The 18,737-nt window shown below is 53.2% G+C and overlaps 1 protein-coding gene across 1 annotated transcript in view; it reads left to right on the top strand.

Annotated features, from left to right (window-relative positions):
- LOC142257958 (rhodopsin, GQ-coupled-like) overlaps positions 1 to 18,737 on the top strand; it is a 95,891-nt gene that overhangs the window by 8,064 nt on the left and 69,090 nt on the right. The window contains exon 2 of the mRNA XM_075330290.1: positions 15,314 to 15,467. Within this exon, the coding sequence (XP_075186405.1) occupies positions 15,314 to 15,467 (154 nt within the window). The remainder of the gene's footprint in view (positions 1 to 15,313; positions 15,468 to 18,737) is intronic.

Below are 18,737 nucleotides of genomic sequence, written 5' to 3'. Positions count from 1 at the left end.
TCACTCTCTGAGGGCTACTTCTCAACTCTATGGAGCTGCTACTTTTAGCTCCTCACTCTTTGGGAGCTACTCCTGAACTGACTATGTCCCTCCCACCAGTGTGCCTGACCCCTAGGTGGGTGGCCCTTTTTCAGCTAGACCACCCACTGGTGTGCCTGACAGGGTGTGGTGTGAGGTGTGGCTAGGATTTGAATGCTGATGGAGCAATACCAAAGGTTAGGATCCCCGAACCATGGGGGGTTGCGCTCTGCACCAAAAGAGAGAAGTACCCTGTGACACTCTGACTAGTTCAGTGGCGTCACATTACAACCATTTTTTCAATACATTTCTGCAGAAAAATCGCAGCAAAAACGCGGGTAAAAACGCAGTGTGTGCACAAGGCCTTTTAGATGCTCAGGGGGACGCCTCAGTCTCTTGCCCTTCAAGGAAGTTGTTTGTACCACCCAATTTATGCTGTAAACAAATCAGTGAACATCCCAATTTTGCACTTGTGGGTCATCCAGGTAGTAAAGCAACCTCAGACCTCCTATCTCGTTGTTTCTGGTAGTCGAGATTGCATTAAGATGTGGTTGACTATGTGTCTGCTTGCAGTATTTGTGCACATTCAGAAGTGGCGCATACCCGTCCATCGGGTTTTCTTCTACCATTGGCTATCCTCAATAGACCATGGACGCATTTATCCATGGATTTCATTACTGACCTACCTTTGTCTTCAGGAAAAACTGTAGTTTTGGTGGTTGTGGATAGATTCAGTAAAATGAAGCATTTCATCACACTGCTGTCACTTCTGAATGCCAAGACTCTGGCTCATGTGCGCATCAATGAGATTATGAAGCTTAACGAGATTCCTTCAGATGTGCCTCTGATCGGGGAACCCAGTCTGTTTCCAAAATTGGGAAAGCATTTTATGCTCTACTGGAGGCGCAGTTGTCTTTCTCTTCTGCCTTACATCTTCAGGCGAATGGGCAGACCAAGAGTATAAATCAAAAATTGGAACCTTACCATAGGTGCTTTGTCTCTGAGAACCAGGAGAACTGGGCATCTTATTTACCATTGGCAAAATTTGCTTGAAATAACCGTCACCAGGAGTCTAATGGCAATTGACCATTCTTCGGTGCATACGGTTTTCATCCACAATTTGGCACCTTTAGTGGTAGGGATGCTTTGGGAGTTCCTGAGGAGGAACGTTTTTCCTCATCACTCTCTTCAGTATGCAAGGGGTTCAGAGTAATCTGAAGCTCATGGGTGACAGATACAAACATATGGCTGACAAGAAACCCTTGCCTGGTCCGGAGCTAAGTGTGAATGACAGTGTGGTTGTCTACCAGGAACATAAAGTTGAAGATCCCTTCCTGGTAGCTGGGGCCAAGGTTTATTGGGCCCTATAAGGTAGCCGCCGTCATTAACCCAGTAGCATTTCGTCTGGAGTTACCTCAGGCTCTTAGGATCCACAATGTGTTCTACAGGGCATTGCTTAAAAAATATGTGGAACTTTGGAGCCATACCCCTTGCTGCAGGCCCCAACCATGGTTAACGGTAATTTGGAGATTCAAATACCAAAAATTGTTGATTCTCGTCTTCTGCGTCGTTCCCTTGAATATTTAGTGCACTGGAACGGTTACGGACCAGAGGATAGGATGTGGGTTTCGGCATCGGATGTGAATGCCACAAGATTGGTTCGTTCATTTCATGCTGCCCATCCAGATAGGCTTAGCCCCGAGAGTCCGGAGACCACTCGTAGAAGGGGGGATACTGTGATGGCTGTGTCACAGGTGACAGTGATGTGGTTTCTGGCATTAGAAGGTCACAGTGTTTGGCAGGACAGAATTCTCCCTTACCTTCCATTGTTCCTGCTGTCAGTATTCATTGGTATAGATAGCTTTCCTGCTGGATTTATCTCTCTCCCTTTTGGACTCAGCAGGAGCTTGACTTCCACCCTGCTGTTGATTGTCAGTATTCACTTAGTGTTTAAATACCCCTTCATTGCTATGGACTGTACTGGTGATATTTTCATTTCATTCAAGCTGAGGTTGCAAATGTGGCGGCCCTGAAATGGTCAGGCGCCACTGAGTACTGCACTCAGAGTGAGTGAGTACAAAACAGGTAATCCTGAAGGCTGACTAGGGTGTGGACACACAGACACTTGGTAACCAGGACACACACACAGCTTAGAGGGGACCCTTGGGCAGTCCCAGGGAGGGGGCGTAGCCCTCGCATCCCAGCTAGTGGTGGGTAGTGGGACTGGAGACAGAGGGTTGTGCGGTGGCAGCCAGAGGAGTAGGAGTGGAGGAGCCGCGTCTGAGGTATGGAGTAGAAGATCAGGACACGCTCAGACCCTGCACTTGTAGTGTGACGCCCTGGGCAAGCCAGGGGTCACAGGTCATTGCACCACCACACCCTACATCCCAGTTAGGAACACCAAAGCTACTGAAATCCTTGTTGCCTTCCTCCAGGGGCTGATGTTCACACCAAGGGGTGGGCCAGGCGGTTGGCTCCGCCCACCGAGGAGTTCACAGCTCTGGAGGCGGGAAGAACCAGGCAGATGGAGAAAGGAGGAGGAAGTGGAAAGAAGTGAGAGGTGAGAGTAGGAGTCCAGCTAGGGACAGAAAGGAGTAAACAAGTAGTGAAGCTAGGGGAGTGAAGTAGAAGGAAGTGGTAGAGGAGCTAAGTGAAAGTGAAGTAGTAGTGGAGCAAAGAAGAAAAGGAGTAAAAGTGAGCGTAGAAAGCCCTGAAGTTGGTCCGGCTAAGTGCAGGACAGAGTCAGCAAGGTCAGCAACAGCGGTGATTGTCTGGGGGGGGACTGCTTGGAGGTTGCTGGAAGGACCGCAGACGGGTAGTGGCCCGGCGGTCTGGAGCAGTATACGAAGGACAGTCAGCACCAGGGCAGGGGCCTCTCGGACCCCGGCAAGGCTAGGAGTCGCCATAATTTGCCAAATCCGTCAGTGAAGGGGACGTCGATCCCCCAACAACCAAGTCCCGACTGAAGGCAAAAGTCCAACCATTAAGGAGGAACACCACCACCGCCAGGGCACCAGTTCCTCGGGGCCAGCGTCTGCGGGCAAAGCAGGGCTCCTCCGGCCCATATCCAAGCCGGGGAGCGGGTTACCGGTGGGAACCCATCGCTACCAACACAGAAACACTAGGTGCAGGTCAAAGAGACATCACCGTTACCTACTGGGAGAGCAAGTGCAGCCGTCCGTGGGAACCGTCTTTCCAGCCGTGTGGTTTACCGAAAAACTGTGTCAACGTCTCAGGCTGAGTGAGTACCACAGTGCCGCAAGGCACCGCGCTGCCCCCGCGTCCCTGCGCCCACCAAGCCCTGCATCTCCCATCTCATCACTGGGCCCCGGGATCACCAACCCCTACCCACGGAGGGGCAACACAACAACTGGCTGCTCCATACCACTCTTCCCGGGATCCCCATACAGAGCAGCGGTGGTGCCAATAAATCACCACAACCGTGGGTGGCGTCATGGACAATAAACCATCCCCACACCCAACAACCCCCTTTCACTCACGGGCGAGGAGCGCCGCTAGAGTCCCCGGGATCCGGCTCATCGCTCGAGCCACTGAGCAGCAGCAGGCCGCAGCAGCCGCGGCAGCTGGACCCGAGCAGCAGTGGGAGAGCGCGGCGTCCCCTCCTCCGCCCGCGACAACTTGGCGTCACGAACAGGATCTTACCGCTCTGCCGTTGGGTAGAGGTGCGCCTTGTGACCGCTGGAGGTATCCGGCTGAAAATTTCCAGAAGTCGCCATCTTTGGCGCGAAAAGTTCCCGCTCGAGCGTCTTCTCGAGTAGCAGAGGCGCGAAGGCCAAAACTCTGCCCCAATAAAGGAGGGGCCGGAAAGAAGCTAAGGGGGACGGAAACAAGATGTCTGCGCCCGACGGAGCCGCTGGAGGAGCGGTGGTCGCAGCCGCAGTGGCACCCGCGGATGGGAATGGGCCTGCCCAGGTCCCGGCCGCACTGGCAGGAGGTGCCGCGGCCCCCGCGCTCGCTCAGGTCATGCCGTTCTCCTTGCCCTATGCGCCCGGAGCTGCCTGGCTACCGCAGTATGACGGGAAACCGGATGCCTTACAGGCCTTCCGGAAAAAGCTTAACCCGTTGCTAGAATTGTACCCCCTGACTGATAAGCAACGTGCAGCGATAGTGCTAGGCCAGTTAACCGGTGCGGCTGAGCAGGAAGCGGAGACCTGGGCCGAGGGGGACCGGCTCTCTGTAGCCACCATCTTTGAGAAGCTACAGACTGCCTTTGAGACCCGGACTGAAGCTGAGCTGAGGATGCAGTTTTACCAGTGCCGGCAACGGGCTGTGGATAGCATTCGGGACTATGCTTTACGTCTGCAAACCGCTCTCCGCACGCTGAAGCGGGTGAACCCTATTAATGAGGCGGATAGCAACAAGATGTTAGTAGAGCAATTTGCGCAGGGGATGAGGTCCCCTGAAGATCGTAAACAACTCCGGCAGTGGGCCCTGGAACACCCTGATGTGGACTTTGCTGTGTTAAAGGAACGGGCCATTAAAGCACTACAGCCCCCAGCCTCAGAAGCCCTGGAGCCAGCCCCGTGGCCCATCGAGACAGCTCTCGTGGTGGTGGCCCCTGCCCTACCAACCTCTCCAACACCTGCAGCCCCAAGCAGCACTATGGAGGAACTGGCAGCCCAGGTCCGCCGCATGGACGGAGACCTCGCCAAGATTCTTGCTGCACTCCAACCGTTGACCAGATCTCAGCCTTCAGCACCGATACAGCTTGCCGACAGCCCTGAAGATGTCCCCTGGATGCAGCGGAGAAGTAATAGCAACCCGCGGGGCAGGCCTCCCATCTGCTACAAGTGCCGTAAGCCTGGGCATTACATCCGAGAGTGCCCGTTAAACGAGCAACCCCTGGGGCTCCGGGCCAACCCTCAGGAGTAGAACCCCGTGGCCCCCCGGACTGGCGGGACCGGTATATCGGGGCCCGACCCATCATTCCCGTGGTTGTGGACGGCATACCGGTGATGGCTCTCTTGGACACTGGATCCCAGGTAACTACCATACCCTATACGTTGTACCAGCGGTATTGGGGGATAGACGAGCTGGCACCCCCAGATACTAGTATAACGCTAATTGCTGCCAATGGACTCCCATTGACCCAAGTGGGGTATAAACAGGTGGCTATGACGGTAGGGCAAGCTGAACTGCAACACCAGGGTATGATTGTGATCATGAATGAACCCAGTGATCATAACCCGAAGATAGTGCTAGGAACCAATGTGATGGAGCACTGTATGGGTGATGTGTTGGCCCTACTGCAGCAGCTGGCCGGCACGGTGGCGGGGAGCCGACAGAGAGCTGTGCAGCGAGAGATCCGAGCCTTGATGTACCGCCAGCATGTAAACTCAACAGGAGGAGAGATTGGTGGAGTGAGGGTGATGGATGTGGCCCCGTTGCTTGTGCCCCCTAGGAGTGAGATGATGATCTGGTGCAGAGCAGCGGTAGGGCCTCAGGGGCGTGACTACCCTGCCATGATGGAGCCCATACCCTCTGAGCACTGGCCCACGGTAATGGCCGCCCGAGGGGTGGTAGACGTGAAGAAGGGGAGAGTGCCCGTGAGGGTGTTGAACTGTGGGGAGGAAGAAGTCAGGCTTCCCCGGTATGCCACCATTGCCAAGCTACTCACCCTAGATCCCCACACCATCCATGAAGCCAGTCCCTCCGTCTTCCCACCTCCTACCAGCACTTCCCCGCTGCAAGGGGAGGTAAAGGAGTGGCACCAACAGCTACACGTGGGCACTGATGATACCCCTACACATCACAAAGCAGGGGTATACAGGGTGGTGCGGGAGTACGAACAGGTTTTCAGCAAACACCCACTAGACTTCGAGCAGATCAAGGGGTTCAACACCATATCCCCACCGGGGAACACCCCCCTATCAAAGAGAGGTACAGGCCTATTCCCCCTGCACATTATCAGTGTGCCAAAGATATGTTGAGGAATATGAAGGAGGCAGGGGTTATTCGGGACAGCTGTAGTCCCTGGGCCGCTCCGTTGGTACTGGTCAAGAAGAAGGATGGTACCATGCGGATGTGTGTGGACTACCGGAAGATTAATCAGATAACCCATAAAGATGCCTACCCACTGCCCCGGATTGAAGAGTCTTTGGCCGCGCTGAGAACTGCAAATTACTTCTCTACCCTTGACCTCACCAGTGGGTACTGGCAAGTGGCCGTGGCCCCGGAAGATCGGGAGAAAACCGCCTTCACCACCCCGATGGGGCTCTGTGAATTTAATAGTATGCCGTTCGGGCTGTGCAATGCCCCAGGGACCTTCCAACGGCTGATGGAGTGCTGTCTGGGACACCTAAACTTCGAGACCGTCCTATTGTACTTGGATGATGTGATTGTTTACTCCCAGACGTATGAAGCCCATCTGGAGCACCTGGCCGAAGTGTTTGCGTCTCTTGCCAAATACGGGATGAAGTTGAAGCCCTCTAAGTGCCACCTGCTGAAACCCAGAGTGCAGTACCTGGGGCACGTGGTGAGTGCAGAAGGTGTTGCCCCTGACCCTGAGAAGATCACTGCCATCCAGGGCTGGCCAAGACCAACCACCGTGAGGGAAGTAAGGCAGTTTCTGGGTCTGGTGGGGTACTACCGGCGCTTTATCAAAGGGTACACGAAGATGGCTGCCCCCATGCAAGATCTCCTCGTGGGACAGACCAAAGGTGGTAGACCCATCGGAGCACCACTGGTGTGGGAAGAAAAGCATGAGGAATCCTTCTGCCAGCTGAAGGCGGCCTTGACCGGAGAAGAGGTCCTGGCGTATCCCGATTATGGCTGCCCGTTCATCCTCTACACAGACGCCAGCAATGTGGGGCTAGGAGCAGTCCTGTCCCAGGTCCAGGATGGGAAAGAGAAAGTGATTGCTTATGCTATCCGGAAGCTTCGGCCAACTGAAAGGAATCCGGAGAATTACAGCTCCTTCAAGCTCGAGCTTCTGGCATTGGTATGGGCTATCACGGAGAGATTCCGTCACTACTTGGCAGCAGCAAACTTCACCGCTCTCACGGACAACAATCCGTTGACTCACCTGGATACGGCCAAGTTGGGCCCGTTGGAGCAGCGGTGGGTGGCCCGGCTAGCCAACTATGACTTCACCATCAAGTACCGTGCTGGCCGTGTCAACATTAATGCTGATGCACTCTCCCGAATGCCCCATTTGTCAGAAGAAGGGTGCGAGGATGATGACCTCGAGGAGATCGAGTTGCCTGCATTTCACCGGCCCTCAACCGAGAGGATACAGGTACACCAACAACGGGTGGACTTGGACCCACGGCCCAGTCAAGAGTGGCAGGAAGCTCAAAACCAGGCGCCGGCTGTCCGCCTCGTCAAGACCCTGGTGGAACAAGGTGCTGTTGGGATAGACCCTGCCGCCCCGGCTGAAGCCCAGCGCTTGTGGAAAGAATGGAAGCGGCTGTATCTACATCAAGGGAAGCTGTACCGTGAGCTGATCAACCCGAAGACACATGAGAAAATCTGCCAGTTGGTAATTCTCCAAGCTGATGTGGCTACTGTTTTGCGGGCATACCATGATGGTGCCGGGCACTTCGGGTGGAAAAAGCTGGAGATGCTGTTGAGAGAGCGGTTCTACTGGAGTGGGATGCGGGAGTCGGTAGAAGCCTGGTGCCGGGAGTGTGGCCCTTGCACGCTGAGGAGGAAGGACGAGACGAGCCAGAGGGCACCCCGGCACCCAATCATCACACATCAGCCGCTGGAACTGGTCGCCCTAGACCATGTCAAGCTCACCCCCAGCCGAAGTGGGTACGCCTACACGTTGACCATCGTAGACCACTATTCAAGAATCATGGTGGTTGTCCCCGTCAAGGACCTAACTGGCAGAACTGCTGCTCGAGCGTTCCAGGCTTATTTCTGCCGCCCACATGGATATCCAGAAAAGGTGCTTACGGACCAAGGCCCGGCTTTTGAAGCGGAGGTGTTCCACGAGTTTTGCCAGTTGTACGGCTGTAAGAAGATCCGGACCACCCCTTACCATGCCCAGACCAACGGCATGTGTGAGAAGATGAACCACTTGGTCCTGGGACTCCTCAAGACGTTACCGCTGGAAGAGCGGAACCTGTGGCCGGAGAAGCTACCTGACTTGGTCGATATGTACAACAATATCCCATCCAGCTCGACAAAGTGCACCCCAGCATACCTAATGAGGGCTCGTCCCGGCCGCCTGCCGGTGGACCTGGAAATAGGGCTGGAGTCCCCGGAAGCACTCCCTTCGACAGCTGAATGGGAAACTCGGCGGAGAGCACAATACCGGCAGATTCAGGAATATGTGGAGAAGAACTTAAGTCGAAGTCGAGAACAGCAAGAGCAGCGATTCAACCAGAAAGCGTCTGCGGGCCCTTTCCAGCCAGGAGATGTGGTGTTAAAGCGGAAGAGGAAGACCCACAAGCTGGATGATCAATGGGAACCAATCCCATACGTCATACAACCCACAGGGTGGGAAGATGGGAAGGCCTACCAGATCAGTCGTGACCAAGGGGGCACTTTGGCCACGGTTTCCCGGGACCATCTGAAAAGGTGCCCACCAGCATTGAGGGCAACGGCTGACGAACCAGTTCCTCCACCAGCAGAGAAGGCAAAAGAGGTGATCCACACTGTGATGGGTGACTTCCCAGCAGACTGGCCTACACAGAACGGCGCGGTGATTCTTCCAGTGATACTGTTCCCACAACCTGTGGATGAAGAAGTGCTGGAAGCGGTCGATCGTGAGCCAGAACCAGTGCAGTGCCCAGGGATGAACCTGTACCCAGCTCCCCTATGCCTCCGCCTGCCCCACACGATAGAAGGGAGGAGAAACCGGTTGTTCCCTCTGCCCCACTGCATAGCCCCACTGACACCGGACCCCGAAGGTCCACCCGTCCCAACCTAGGTAGACCCCCACTTAGGTACAGGGAGACTGTCCTTTAAAGAGGGGGGTCAGGAAGTCTGTGTGAGTTCATGTTTAAAAGTGTTTGAAAGTTTTGAGAATGATGAAAATGAAAAATGATGATTACCGTGTACTTCACCTGATTAACAGTGATTGAACCGGCCGGAGCCGGCACCGTTGTCCCCGTGGGGACCGTTTAAAAAGTTAGCATGGGAACTATCCATGGACAAGCCCGTGAATTTGCAGGGCAACCACAAACGTTAAGTGACTTGTAAATAAGTTGTTTTACCGTACCGTTTTCCGCAGTTGCCGCCTCCGGAGAGGCAGGTTGGAGGGAGGGCCCTCAGCAGAGCAGGATGGGGCCCAGCCACCACAGGAACCGGTGGCTACCCTCTGGAGGGGAAGGACAGATCCCGCTCGGGTAACTTGTGCTGGACTGTGGGTCAAGGGGTGCTGCCTGGGCTTTAGGGGCAGCATCAGGGCCAGGTTGCTTGGGTGGGAGAGAGCGGAAACCGTACCCGTAAAACCGTTCAGTAACGTTTAAGAAATGTGCCTCCCGTTGTGGGATGATGTTATAATAAATATGTTACCGTTTACTTTTATACATTTACAGAAAATAAAACCGGTGTTGGACGGGCAGCCCGCGGACGGTCTGCATTTTGCTAAGGGGGAATGTGACGCCCTGGGCAAGCCAGGGGTCACAGGTCATTGCACCACCACACCCTACATCCCAGTTAGGAACACCAAAGCTACTGAAATCCTTGTTGCCTTCCTCCAGGGGCTGATGTTCACACCAGGGGGTGGGCTAGGCGGTTGGCTCCGCCCACCGAGGAGTTCACAGCTCTGGAGGCGGGAAGAACCAGGCAGATGGAGAAAGGAGGAGGAAGTGGAAAGAAGTGAGAGTAGGAGTCCAGCTAGGGACAGAAATGAGTAAACAAGTAGTGAAGCTAGGGGAGTGAAGTAGAAGGAAGTGGTAGAGGAACTAAGTGAAAGTGAAGTAGTAGTGGAGCAAAGAAGAAAAGTAGTAAAAGTGAGCGTAGAAAGCCCTGAAGTTTGTCCGGCTAAGTGCAGGACAGCGTCAGCAAGGTCAGCAACAGCGGTGATTGTCTGGGGGGGGACTGCTCGGAGGTTGCTGGAAGGACCGCGGACGGGTAGTGGCCCGGCGGTCTGGAGCAGTATACGAAGGACAGTCAGCATCAGGGCAGGGGCCTCTCGGACCCCGGCAAGGCTAGGAGTCGCCATAATTTGCCAAATCTGTCAGTGAAGGGGACGTCGATCCCCCAACAACCAAGTCCCGACTGAAGGCAAAAGTCCAACCATTAAGGAGGAACACCGCCACCGCCAGGGCACCAGTTCCTCGGGGCCAGCATCTGCGGGCAAAGCAGGGCTCCTCCGGCCCATATCCAAGCCGGGGAGCGGGTTACCGGTGGGAACCCATCGCTACCAACACAGAAACACTAGGTGCAGGTCAAAGGGACATCACCGTTACCTACTGGGAGAGCAAGTGCAGCCGTCCGTGGGAACCGTCTTTCCAGCCGTGTGGTTTACCGAAAAACTGTGTCAACGTCTCAGGCTGAGTGAGTACCACAGTGCCGCAAGGCACCGCGCTGCCCCCGCGTCCCTGCGCCCACCAAGCCCTGCATCTCCCATCTCATCACTGGGCCCCGGGATCACCAACCCCTACCCACGGAGGGGCAACACAACAACTGGCTGCTCCATACCACTCTTCCCGGGATCCCCATACAGAGCAGCGGTGGTGCCAATAAATCACCACAACCGTGGGTGGCGTCACGGACAATAAACCATCCCCACACACAACAACCCCCTTTCACTCACGGGCGAGGAGCGCCGCTAGAGTCCCCGGGATCCGGCTCATCGCTAGAGCCACCAAGCAGCAGTAGGCCGCAGCAGCCGCGGCAGCCGGACCCGAGCAGCAGTGGGAGAGCGCGGCGTCCCCTCCTCCGCACGCGACAGTAGCGGCTGCTGGCGGGGGAAAGAGGCTACACAGTGGTGCTGCCTGAAATCCTCCTAGTGAAGAGGTGGCTGAGTAAGGAGACTACCGGTAGACCAAGCCCGCACGGGGAAACAGGTCCCTAGAGCAGGAACCCATTTACTTGGCCTGCCAAATCTGCTGGTGAGGGTACTGGATGTACCTCACCGAACCACACAGACTCCGCAGCATTAGCAGCAACGAGGGGGCCCATAAGGAGGATTGAGCCTGGAGCCATCTTATCCACGCTGCCAGCAAATGGGCCAGAAAGGTGAGAACGGCAGTCTTCTTGTGTTGGGAATCTTCTGGCCACAGGTATGTTGGGTTAACTTCAATGGGAATCGTGACGCCACTCTCAGTAATTGTGGTCAGGGGGTGACCGCCACTGCAGTTTAGAGAGCGTCCGGGGCTGGTGGTAAATGCAGTCTGGTGTAATGGCCTCCCGAGAGTGAGGCTGGACCAGGGGCTCTGGTTTAAGTGTGTAGTACCACAGGTTGCAGAAGAACTCACACACAGGCAGCAATGTCTTTCAGGGGTTTTACTCACTTTTCTGATGGTAACGTGAGACAACCTGAGCGATGCTATGATGAGCCAGGTGGAACCAGGTATCCCTCAGGCTGATATAAGGGTGATTGCTGACTCGCCTTCCTGCACCTTTGTTTCGGATCACCCCTGACTTGAAGTGTATCGTGGGATGCATCCAGGGAAGTCGCTACTGCCATTCTCCCCTTTCTGACCGGTTTGCTGACAGCGTGGACCAAGGATAAGATGGCTCCAGGCTCGATCCTCCTTATGGGCCCCCTCGTTGCTGTTGATGCCTCGGGTTCTGTGTTGGTTGGTGTGTGACTTGTTGTCCACCCCACCGGCAGGATTCAGCAGACCATTAAATGGATGTCTGTCTCTGGGGACCTGTACCCCGTATGTGCTTTCACTGCCAGGAGTTCCCGTACTCGACTCCGTACTTCTCCCTCTATTCTGGTGTCTTTCAAAGCAACTATGTGGCAGTGTTCTCCTCCGTCAGCAGCCAGTGCAAGTGCAGGGTCTACCAGTGTTCCGCTCTTCAGCCCTACACTTCAGACACAGCTGCTCCACTCCTTCTCTGACTGCCACTGCACAACTCTTTTTCCAGCTACACTACAGCACCACACTATCTGAGATGCGAGGGCTACGCCCCCTTTCTGGGTCTTCCCAGGGGTCCCCTCTAATGTGTGTGTGTGTGTGTGTGTGTGTCCTGGTCAAAGGGTGCCTCATGCCTGTATGTGTCCAAACCCTACTCAGCCTTTGGAATTACCTGTTTGTACTGACCCAGGCGTGGGGGCAGTACTCAGTGGTGCCTGACCAGGTCAGGGGCGCCACATTATCATTGCTGGAAGCTCTGCTGAACTCCTCCCTGGTACATCTGTAAATTAGTGGTTCATACTTTTCCCCCTGTGTGTCCCCCTTATATCTTCTCTAGTTGTTTAGTGGGGTGACAAAGAGCTCATTCTACTTGTTCCCTATTTAGGTCCTAGCACTAAAAATACCTAGGGTCAGGTATCCGGCACAGCGCATAGGTGTGGAACCTATCTAGGGTGGTGAGGGACCCCAGTTACCAGCAGTAGGTTCAGTCAGGGGTCACCATATTCCCTCTCCCTAGACACAGGGTTTCCCTTCCCTTTTACCTTGCGCTTGGTACTTTCCTGTACCAAATATGACAGTCTGGCTGAAGTTTCAGTCACACATATCTGCTCAGCATACTGGGCATGCCCCCTTATAGTAGCGATTCTGTAGCTGCAATTGACCTATGATAAAGGAAAAGGATTAAAAGGGTCACATAGAAAAATACTGCAGTCATTCTGTGTGACTTCAGACTGCTAGTCCATGACAGTATGCAAAGTGCACACTGTCACAATTAACTGGTATTCCCAGTGTAAGTGGACAGTTATGAGCTGAATAGACACAGATGGTTTCACCCAATAGAAAAACATGAGAAGCGCAGAAGTCGGGTCGTTATGTGACCGCAAATATGTAAATTGAATATATACATTCATATAACTGCATGTGGAATATCTAGGAATCTTGAGAGCATGTGCAATGCACACTGTCATGACGCAGCTGTCTGCAATCACTTAGATTGAGTGCAGACTATTCTTATGATAACCCCTTTATCTCCTTAATCTAAATTGAAGCTGTGTGCATCACTAACACATCAGCTAATTGGTAACATTGTTAAAGCTGAGTGATTTTTTTTTTATATGGTTTGAATTCAGATTGTATTTTTATAGGGGTTGTATGGTCTAAAATGGTAAATGTGTAGTCACTGTGTGTGACTGCAGACTTGTGAATCCTCCCAGTGCATGCACTGTGTGCTGTGAGGATGTCTGCGGGACTGCAATTATGCAATATGAATACAAGTGTATTTAGTGAAGCCGCACACTAGTTGGCTATGATGGGAGTATGTACTGTATAGCCCATATTTGCTGTCATGTGACTGCCATTCCTGGCTCATAAGCCGGCGAATCCTCATAACATGCAGCGTGTGCCCTGCAAGGATTCACAAGTCTGGAGTCACATAGAGGAACCCTTTAAGGGGTCCTGCATTATGTTTTTTTAATTACAGGGTTGTTACATTACAAAATAAAATCCTATAAAACAATAACCCTCTAATGAGATTTTACAATCTAATTGTATACAAATATAATTAGTTCTCTTAGATCAGTTAACGTGAATGTTACATGACAGCTGATATATGCTGCCCGATCCACAGGCAGCATATATCAGGCACAGGCTGTATTATTTCCGCCAGATATGTTTGACTCTGAAACGCTGCAGGAAACTAGTCAAAGATGCGGGTCCCCGGCAGCTTCTCCCCACCTGCTGCCCTCAATTGATAGCTCTCTTCCTGTGTGCATGTACAGGGAAAGTCCTATCACTAAAGAGGAACAGGCAGGGAAAATGTTTGCAAATCCATGTCAGAATGGCTGCTTAGGGGGGTTGCTGATAAGTCTTTGGCTTTACCCAGAAAGAAACAAGATAGGATCATGAAACTTTATATTTGTTCCACATACTCTCCAGTTCTGTAAGCCTAGCACAAAGGATTTCGGTTGTGCCTCAAACCTGGCATCTGTAGCAGCCATGGCAGGCATCAGAAATGGTGTGAAATGTGGGAATTTGGTACCATGAGGTGTTTGTTCAGGTTTGGAAACAGATGATAGTCGGAGGGAGTCGGAGGGAGCTAGATCTGGTGAATAAGGTGGGTGGTCACCAGCTGGAAGACCAGCTCTGCCAGTTTTGCCGTGGTCGCTTGTGCAGTGTGAGCGGAGGCGTTGTCTTGCAGGAATAAGATTCCTTTGGACAGCTCGCTGCGGCTTTTGGCCTTCAGAGCTGCCTTCAATTGGTCCAAAAGTTTAATATAATACCTTGCATTGATGGAGGAAGCCTTTTGAAGGTAGTCCACTAGCAGCACGCCCTCCTTATCCCAGAACACAGACACCATCACCTTAGTGGCTGATTTTTGCACCCTGAACTCGCATGCTTCTCTGATCTGTTGTCAGACATTTGGGGACCCACTTTGCAGATCGCTTCCTCATGTCCACATATTCATGAATAATGACACAAACACGTTCACAGGAAATCCCCATGATGTCTGCTATTGCTTTAGCTGAAATTCGTTCCTCCGAAACAACAACCACTCTCGGTCGTCCAGGACGTTCCTCATCATTGGGCTGAAGTGGCTCGTTTTAAATTTGGCAACCCAGTTCTTACCTGTGGAATATGAAGGGCATTGATCCCTCAATGTCTGCGACATATCACCATGCCTATCCTTTGTGGACTTTCCTTGTAGAAACAAGAATTTTATCCTCCTCTGCTCTCAGTTGCTGTGAATATCACATTAGACTCCGTGTTGTTTTCCCGTGTGCGTAGAACACTGTTGCCATAAGCAACAAACACAAGATTTTGAAAACATATATTAGACACATAAGGCTATAATGTGATGGAACATTCGTTACCATAGAAACAAAAAAAATCACAAAGCCAAAGACTTATCAGCAGCCCCATGTATAATCTATTCTGAAAGTTTAACTCCTCGTTCCCTTGCTTAACCTGACTGACAACTTCTCAGTGTCCCTCTTGATACTGCAGAGGCTGAAAATGTCAGACTGGATGGACAGGAACTAAACACAGCTTCATGAGCAATAGAATTTTCCAGGTGGATCACAAAATGTTCCTAATATCAAGATTATCCAGTCCTTTTCACATTTGATTTTCAAAGCTAGTGTAATGGGTATAACAATTGTATTATTAATTAAGTATATAGCACTTTATTTAAGTAATTGTATTATATTTATCTAATTAATTATATCTGTATGATAACCAAAAATATATAAAAATCGACATTAAACATGGTTATGTTTTTGTTTCAATTCTAGTTTATCTTCTCGTGTGCTGGGTACCATCCATCACAATTAGCTTTTGTGAAATATTTCACCCTTACAGTGTACCTCCAATAGCAGAAATGGCTTCCATTTGGCTTATTGTATTGACATCCGGCATAAATCCATGGATTAATTCACTGGCTCAAAGGTAAGTGCACTTCTGTGGAATGAAGAGAGATTCTTCGGGGCTTTCATATACTTTCAGGCTTTGAAAGCCATGAAGCAGCTAAAAAAAGTGACCCATTCATATTTTTGCTGGCTCACACTTGGAATTCGGCACAGTTTTTTTATACATCTATATATATATATATATATATATATATATATATATATATATATACAGTATATATACATATATATATATATATATATATATATATATATACAGTATATATATACACACACGTATATACAATGTGTGGCGCCCCTGACCTGGTCAGGCACCACTGAGTACTACACCCATGCTGGGGACAGTACAATACAGGTAATCCAGAAGGCTGACCGGGGTGTGGAACACAGGCGCATAGTGATCAGGTCTCACACATGTACCTATGAGAGGACCCCTGGGGATCCCAGGAGGGGGTGAAGCAGGAGCATGGCCTCCATCTCCTCTCAAGGGGTGTGGTAAGAGAGTCTGGTTGCTAGGTGGCGTAGGCAAGAACAGGAGAGGAGGGGCAGTGAGTCAGTTAGAGCAGAACTCCATAGGGCTCAGTGAGGAGCAGACCTGTGGGGCTGTTGCTGTCTAACAGCGCCCGCGCAGTGGCTACTGACGGGGGAGAACGGTCAACTAGGAGGGCTACCCGAAATCCATCTTCAGCTAAAGAGAGAGCACGGAGTGGGAAGTAAGGAGACTGCTAGAGAGTACCAGGCCCAAACGGGCGGCAGATCCCGAAGCGGAGATAGATCCAGCTTTCTTTTGCTAAACCTGCCGGTGTGGGGCTCTCAAAGCCCACGCCACAACACCACAAAAGCCGCAGCCACGTAGCCACAGTTAGGGCCCATAGGTCACAGGAGGCAAGCAGCTGGAGTGGCCTGGTCCAGGCGACAAGCAAACGGCAAACGAAGGGGAGAGAGGCTGCAGCATCTTCCCTGGGTGACCCCCATAGGGACTAAAAGTCGGGGTTACCCCAAACCACCAAGGGCTAAGGAAGGCGAGTTAGTAGTCACCCTCACAAGTCAGCCTGAAGGACACCTGGTTCCCACTTGGTTCATCCCAGCTACGCCCGGGTCACTCACCCTGCCATCAACTGTGAGTAAAAACCCTGAAAGACATCCTGCCTGTGTTGAGTCATTCTGCGCCTTGTAGTTCTACACATCTACACAGGGCCCTGGGGCTTGCCTCACTCTCAGGGGGCTATTCCAACTAACTGCACTCACCATCAGCCCCAGGCGTCCCTCAACCTGCAGTGGCGGTCCCCCCCACTGACCGCAATACTGAGAGTGGCGTCACGACAAGAAGAAGATCTCCTTCCTGTGACAGATCCAGCCGAGTGGAGTCCCTGAAGGTAATGCACCGACACAACACCTGTGGGGCTTCACATCTGGCGTCACGAACAGGATAAGGACTAGACCTGTTCAGACAGGTGACCATGTGCCTGGGCGGTCCGCTTGAAAAATTGGAAGCGCCGCCATATTGCCACCATGAAAAGCGCGCTGAAAAACAACAGCAGCCCGCGCTGGAAGAAGTTACCGCCCACGAAGAGGTGTGGCTACCCAGAGATCCCCTGCAGAGTTCTGACCTCGCTTGTGAAGAGAGCGGAAGCGTCCAGAGACGGCGGAGCAGAGAAGAAGCCAGTAGCGTGCTAGAAGAAATGGAGTCCAGACACGGGTACCCAGAGCCAGGCTCTGCTGCCTGGTGGTGCCGGGAGCTTGCTATCTTCTGCGACCAGCTGGAGGCCAGGATTGTGCGACGGCTCAGAGAAGAACGCACGGAGCTTCTGGAGATGGCGGCGGCGGTTCGGACCTACGAGGAGGGAGCCGCGCGACGCATGCCAGACCGAGCGGCGACGACTCAGACCCCGATGGTGCCACCGATGGGTGAGTCCAGAGATGCCCCAGCCAGCGCAAGTGCCCCGACCCCTGCTGCCACGCCCGCGGTCCCAGAAGAGGCGCCCGGCGCGGCGCCACCGAACCAGGCCGCAGCCACGCTAGATGCGGCCCGCCAAATCCAGGCCGCCGCAGCCATGCCCCGCCTGGCCCGCAAAGGTCCGACTACCACTGCGATACTGATCCGTGCCGCAGGTGTGACGCTGACCCAGGCTGCCACCCTGCTGAGCCCAGTCCGCCAAGACCCCACCGCAGCAGCGACGCTCGTCCGCGCCGCAAGTGAGATGCTGAACCAGGCCGCAGCCCCGCCAGGTGCGGCCCGTCAAGCCCCGATCACAGCAGCGACGCCCAGCTCAGCCTGCACAGAGCCCTCTGCAACAGCGACGCTGATCCAGGCCGCCGCCATGCCAGGCGCGGCCCGCCAAGACCAGGCCGCCGCCATACAGGGCGCGGCCCGCCAAGACCAGGCCGCCGCCATACAGGGCGCGGCCCGCCAAGAGATGGCATCACCATTTTCCCCGGCCTGCAAGGCCAGAGCAGACACCGCTCCCCAGTCCAAAGAGGTCCCTGCTGGAAAACCCACGCTGGGGGAGGACCCCGCATACTGGCAGCTGAAGGCTGACATGGAGGCCAAGTTTCCACAATGGTTGGTGGACCGGTACATGCTCCCTCCGCATACCCCCAAGAGGATTCCAGCAACCCCTGCAGCAACCACGCCAAAGAGTCCCCCGCCTGGGCCTGTTGAAGAAAGCCCATCCCCAGCACTGCCATCAAAGGAGTGCCAAGAAGAACTAAGGGGGAGAGGAGGCCAGGAAGATGAGGAGCTGACTCAGGAGCCATCAGCAGTGGATCCATGCCCAGAGCCAGAGATGCTGCCGTATTCCCGCTGGGATGAGGAAGACCTGACACCTTCTGCTGAGGAAGATCTGCCCCAAAGCCTCACCTGGGAGCTTGTAAGCTGCACTTCGCAGAATCCAGCCCGCAAGACACAGCGCCGCAGTAGAACCCAGTCTTTCCCTGCACCGCCATCCCCAGAGCAGAGAGAAGTCACGGCTAGAGACCTACAAGAAAAACGGTTCCTGAGAAGGTCCAAAGCCCAGGTCAGAGGACCCCTTTGTAGAGGAGTTGTGGAAGACTTTAACTTGAAAAGCGGATACGGCTTTATTGTGGCACCGGGTATGAAAGAGGGCATTTTCGTTAATAGGAGGGATGTGAGAGCCCACTTGCCCAGAGGACACCCTGGCAGAAACTTAAAAATGGGAGACTCAGTACAGTTCACTATGCATCAGGGAGAAAGAGGCTGGTATGCCTTAGATGTAGCACCATGTCCCAAAGAAGAAAGGAAAGACAGTAATAAAGAAAGAAAAGACCA

Source organism: Anomaloglossus baeobatrachus, chromosome 12 (assembly GCF_048569485.1).
Source record: "Anomaloglossus baeobatrachus isolate aAnoBae1 chromosome 12, aAnoBae1.hap1, whole genome shotgun sequence".
Lineage (NCBI taxonomy): Eukaryota > Metazoa > Chordata > Amphibia > Anura > Aromobatidae > Anomaloglossus > Anomaloglossus baeobatrachus.
This window is presented reverse-complemented; position numbering and strand designations above follow the sequence as displayed.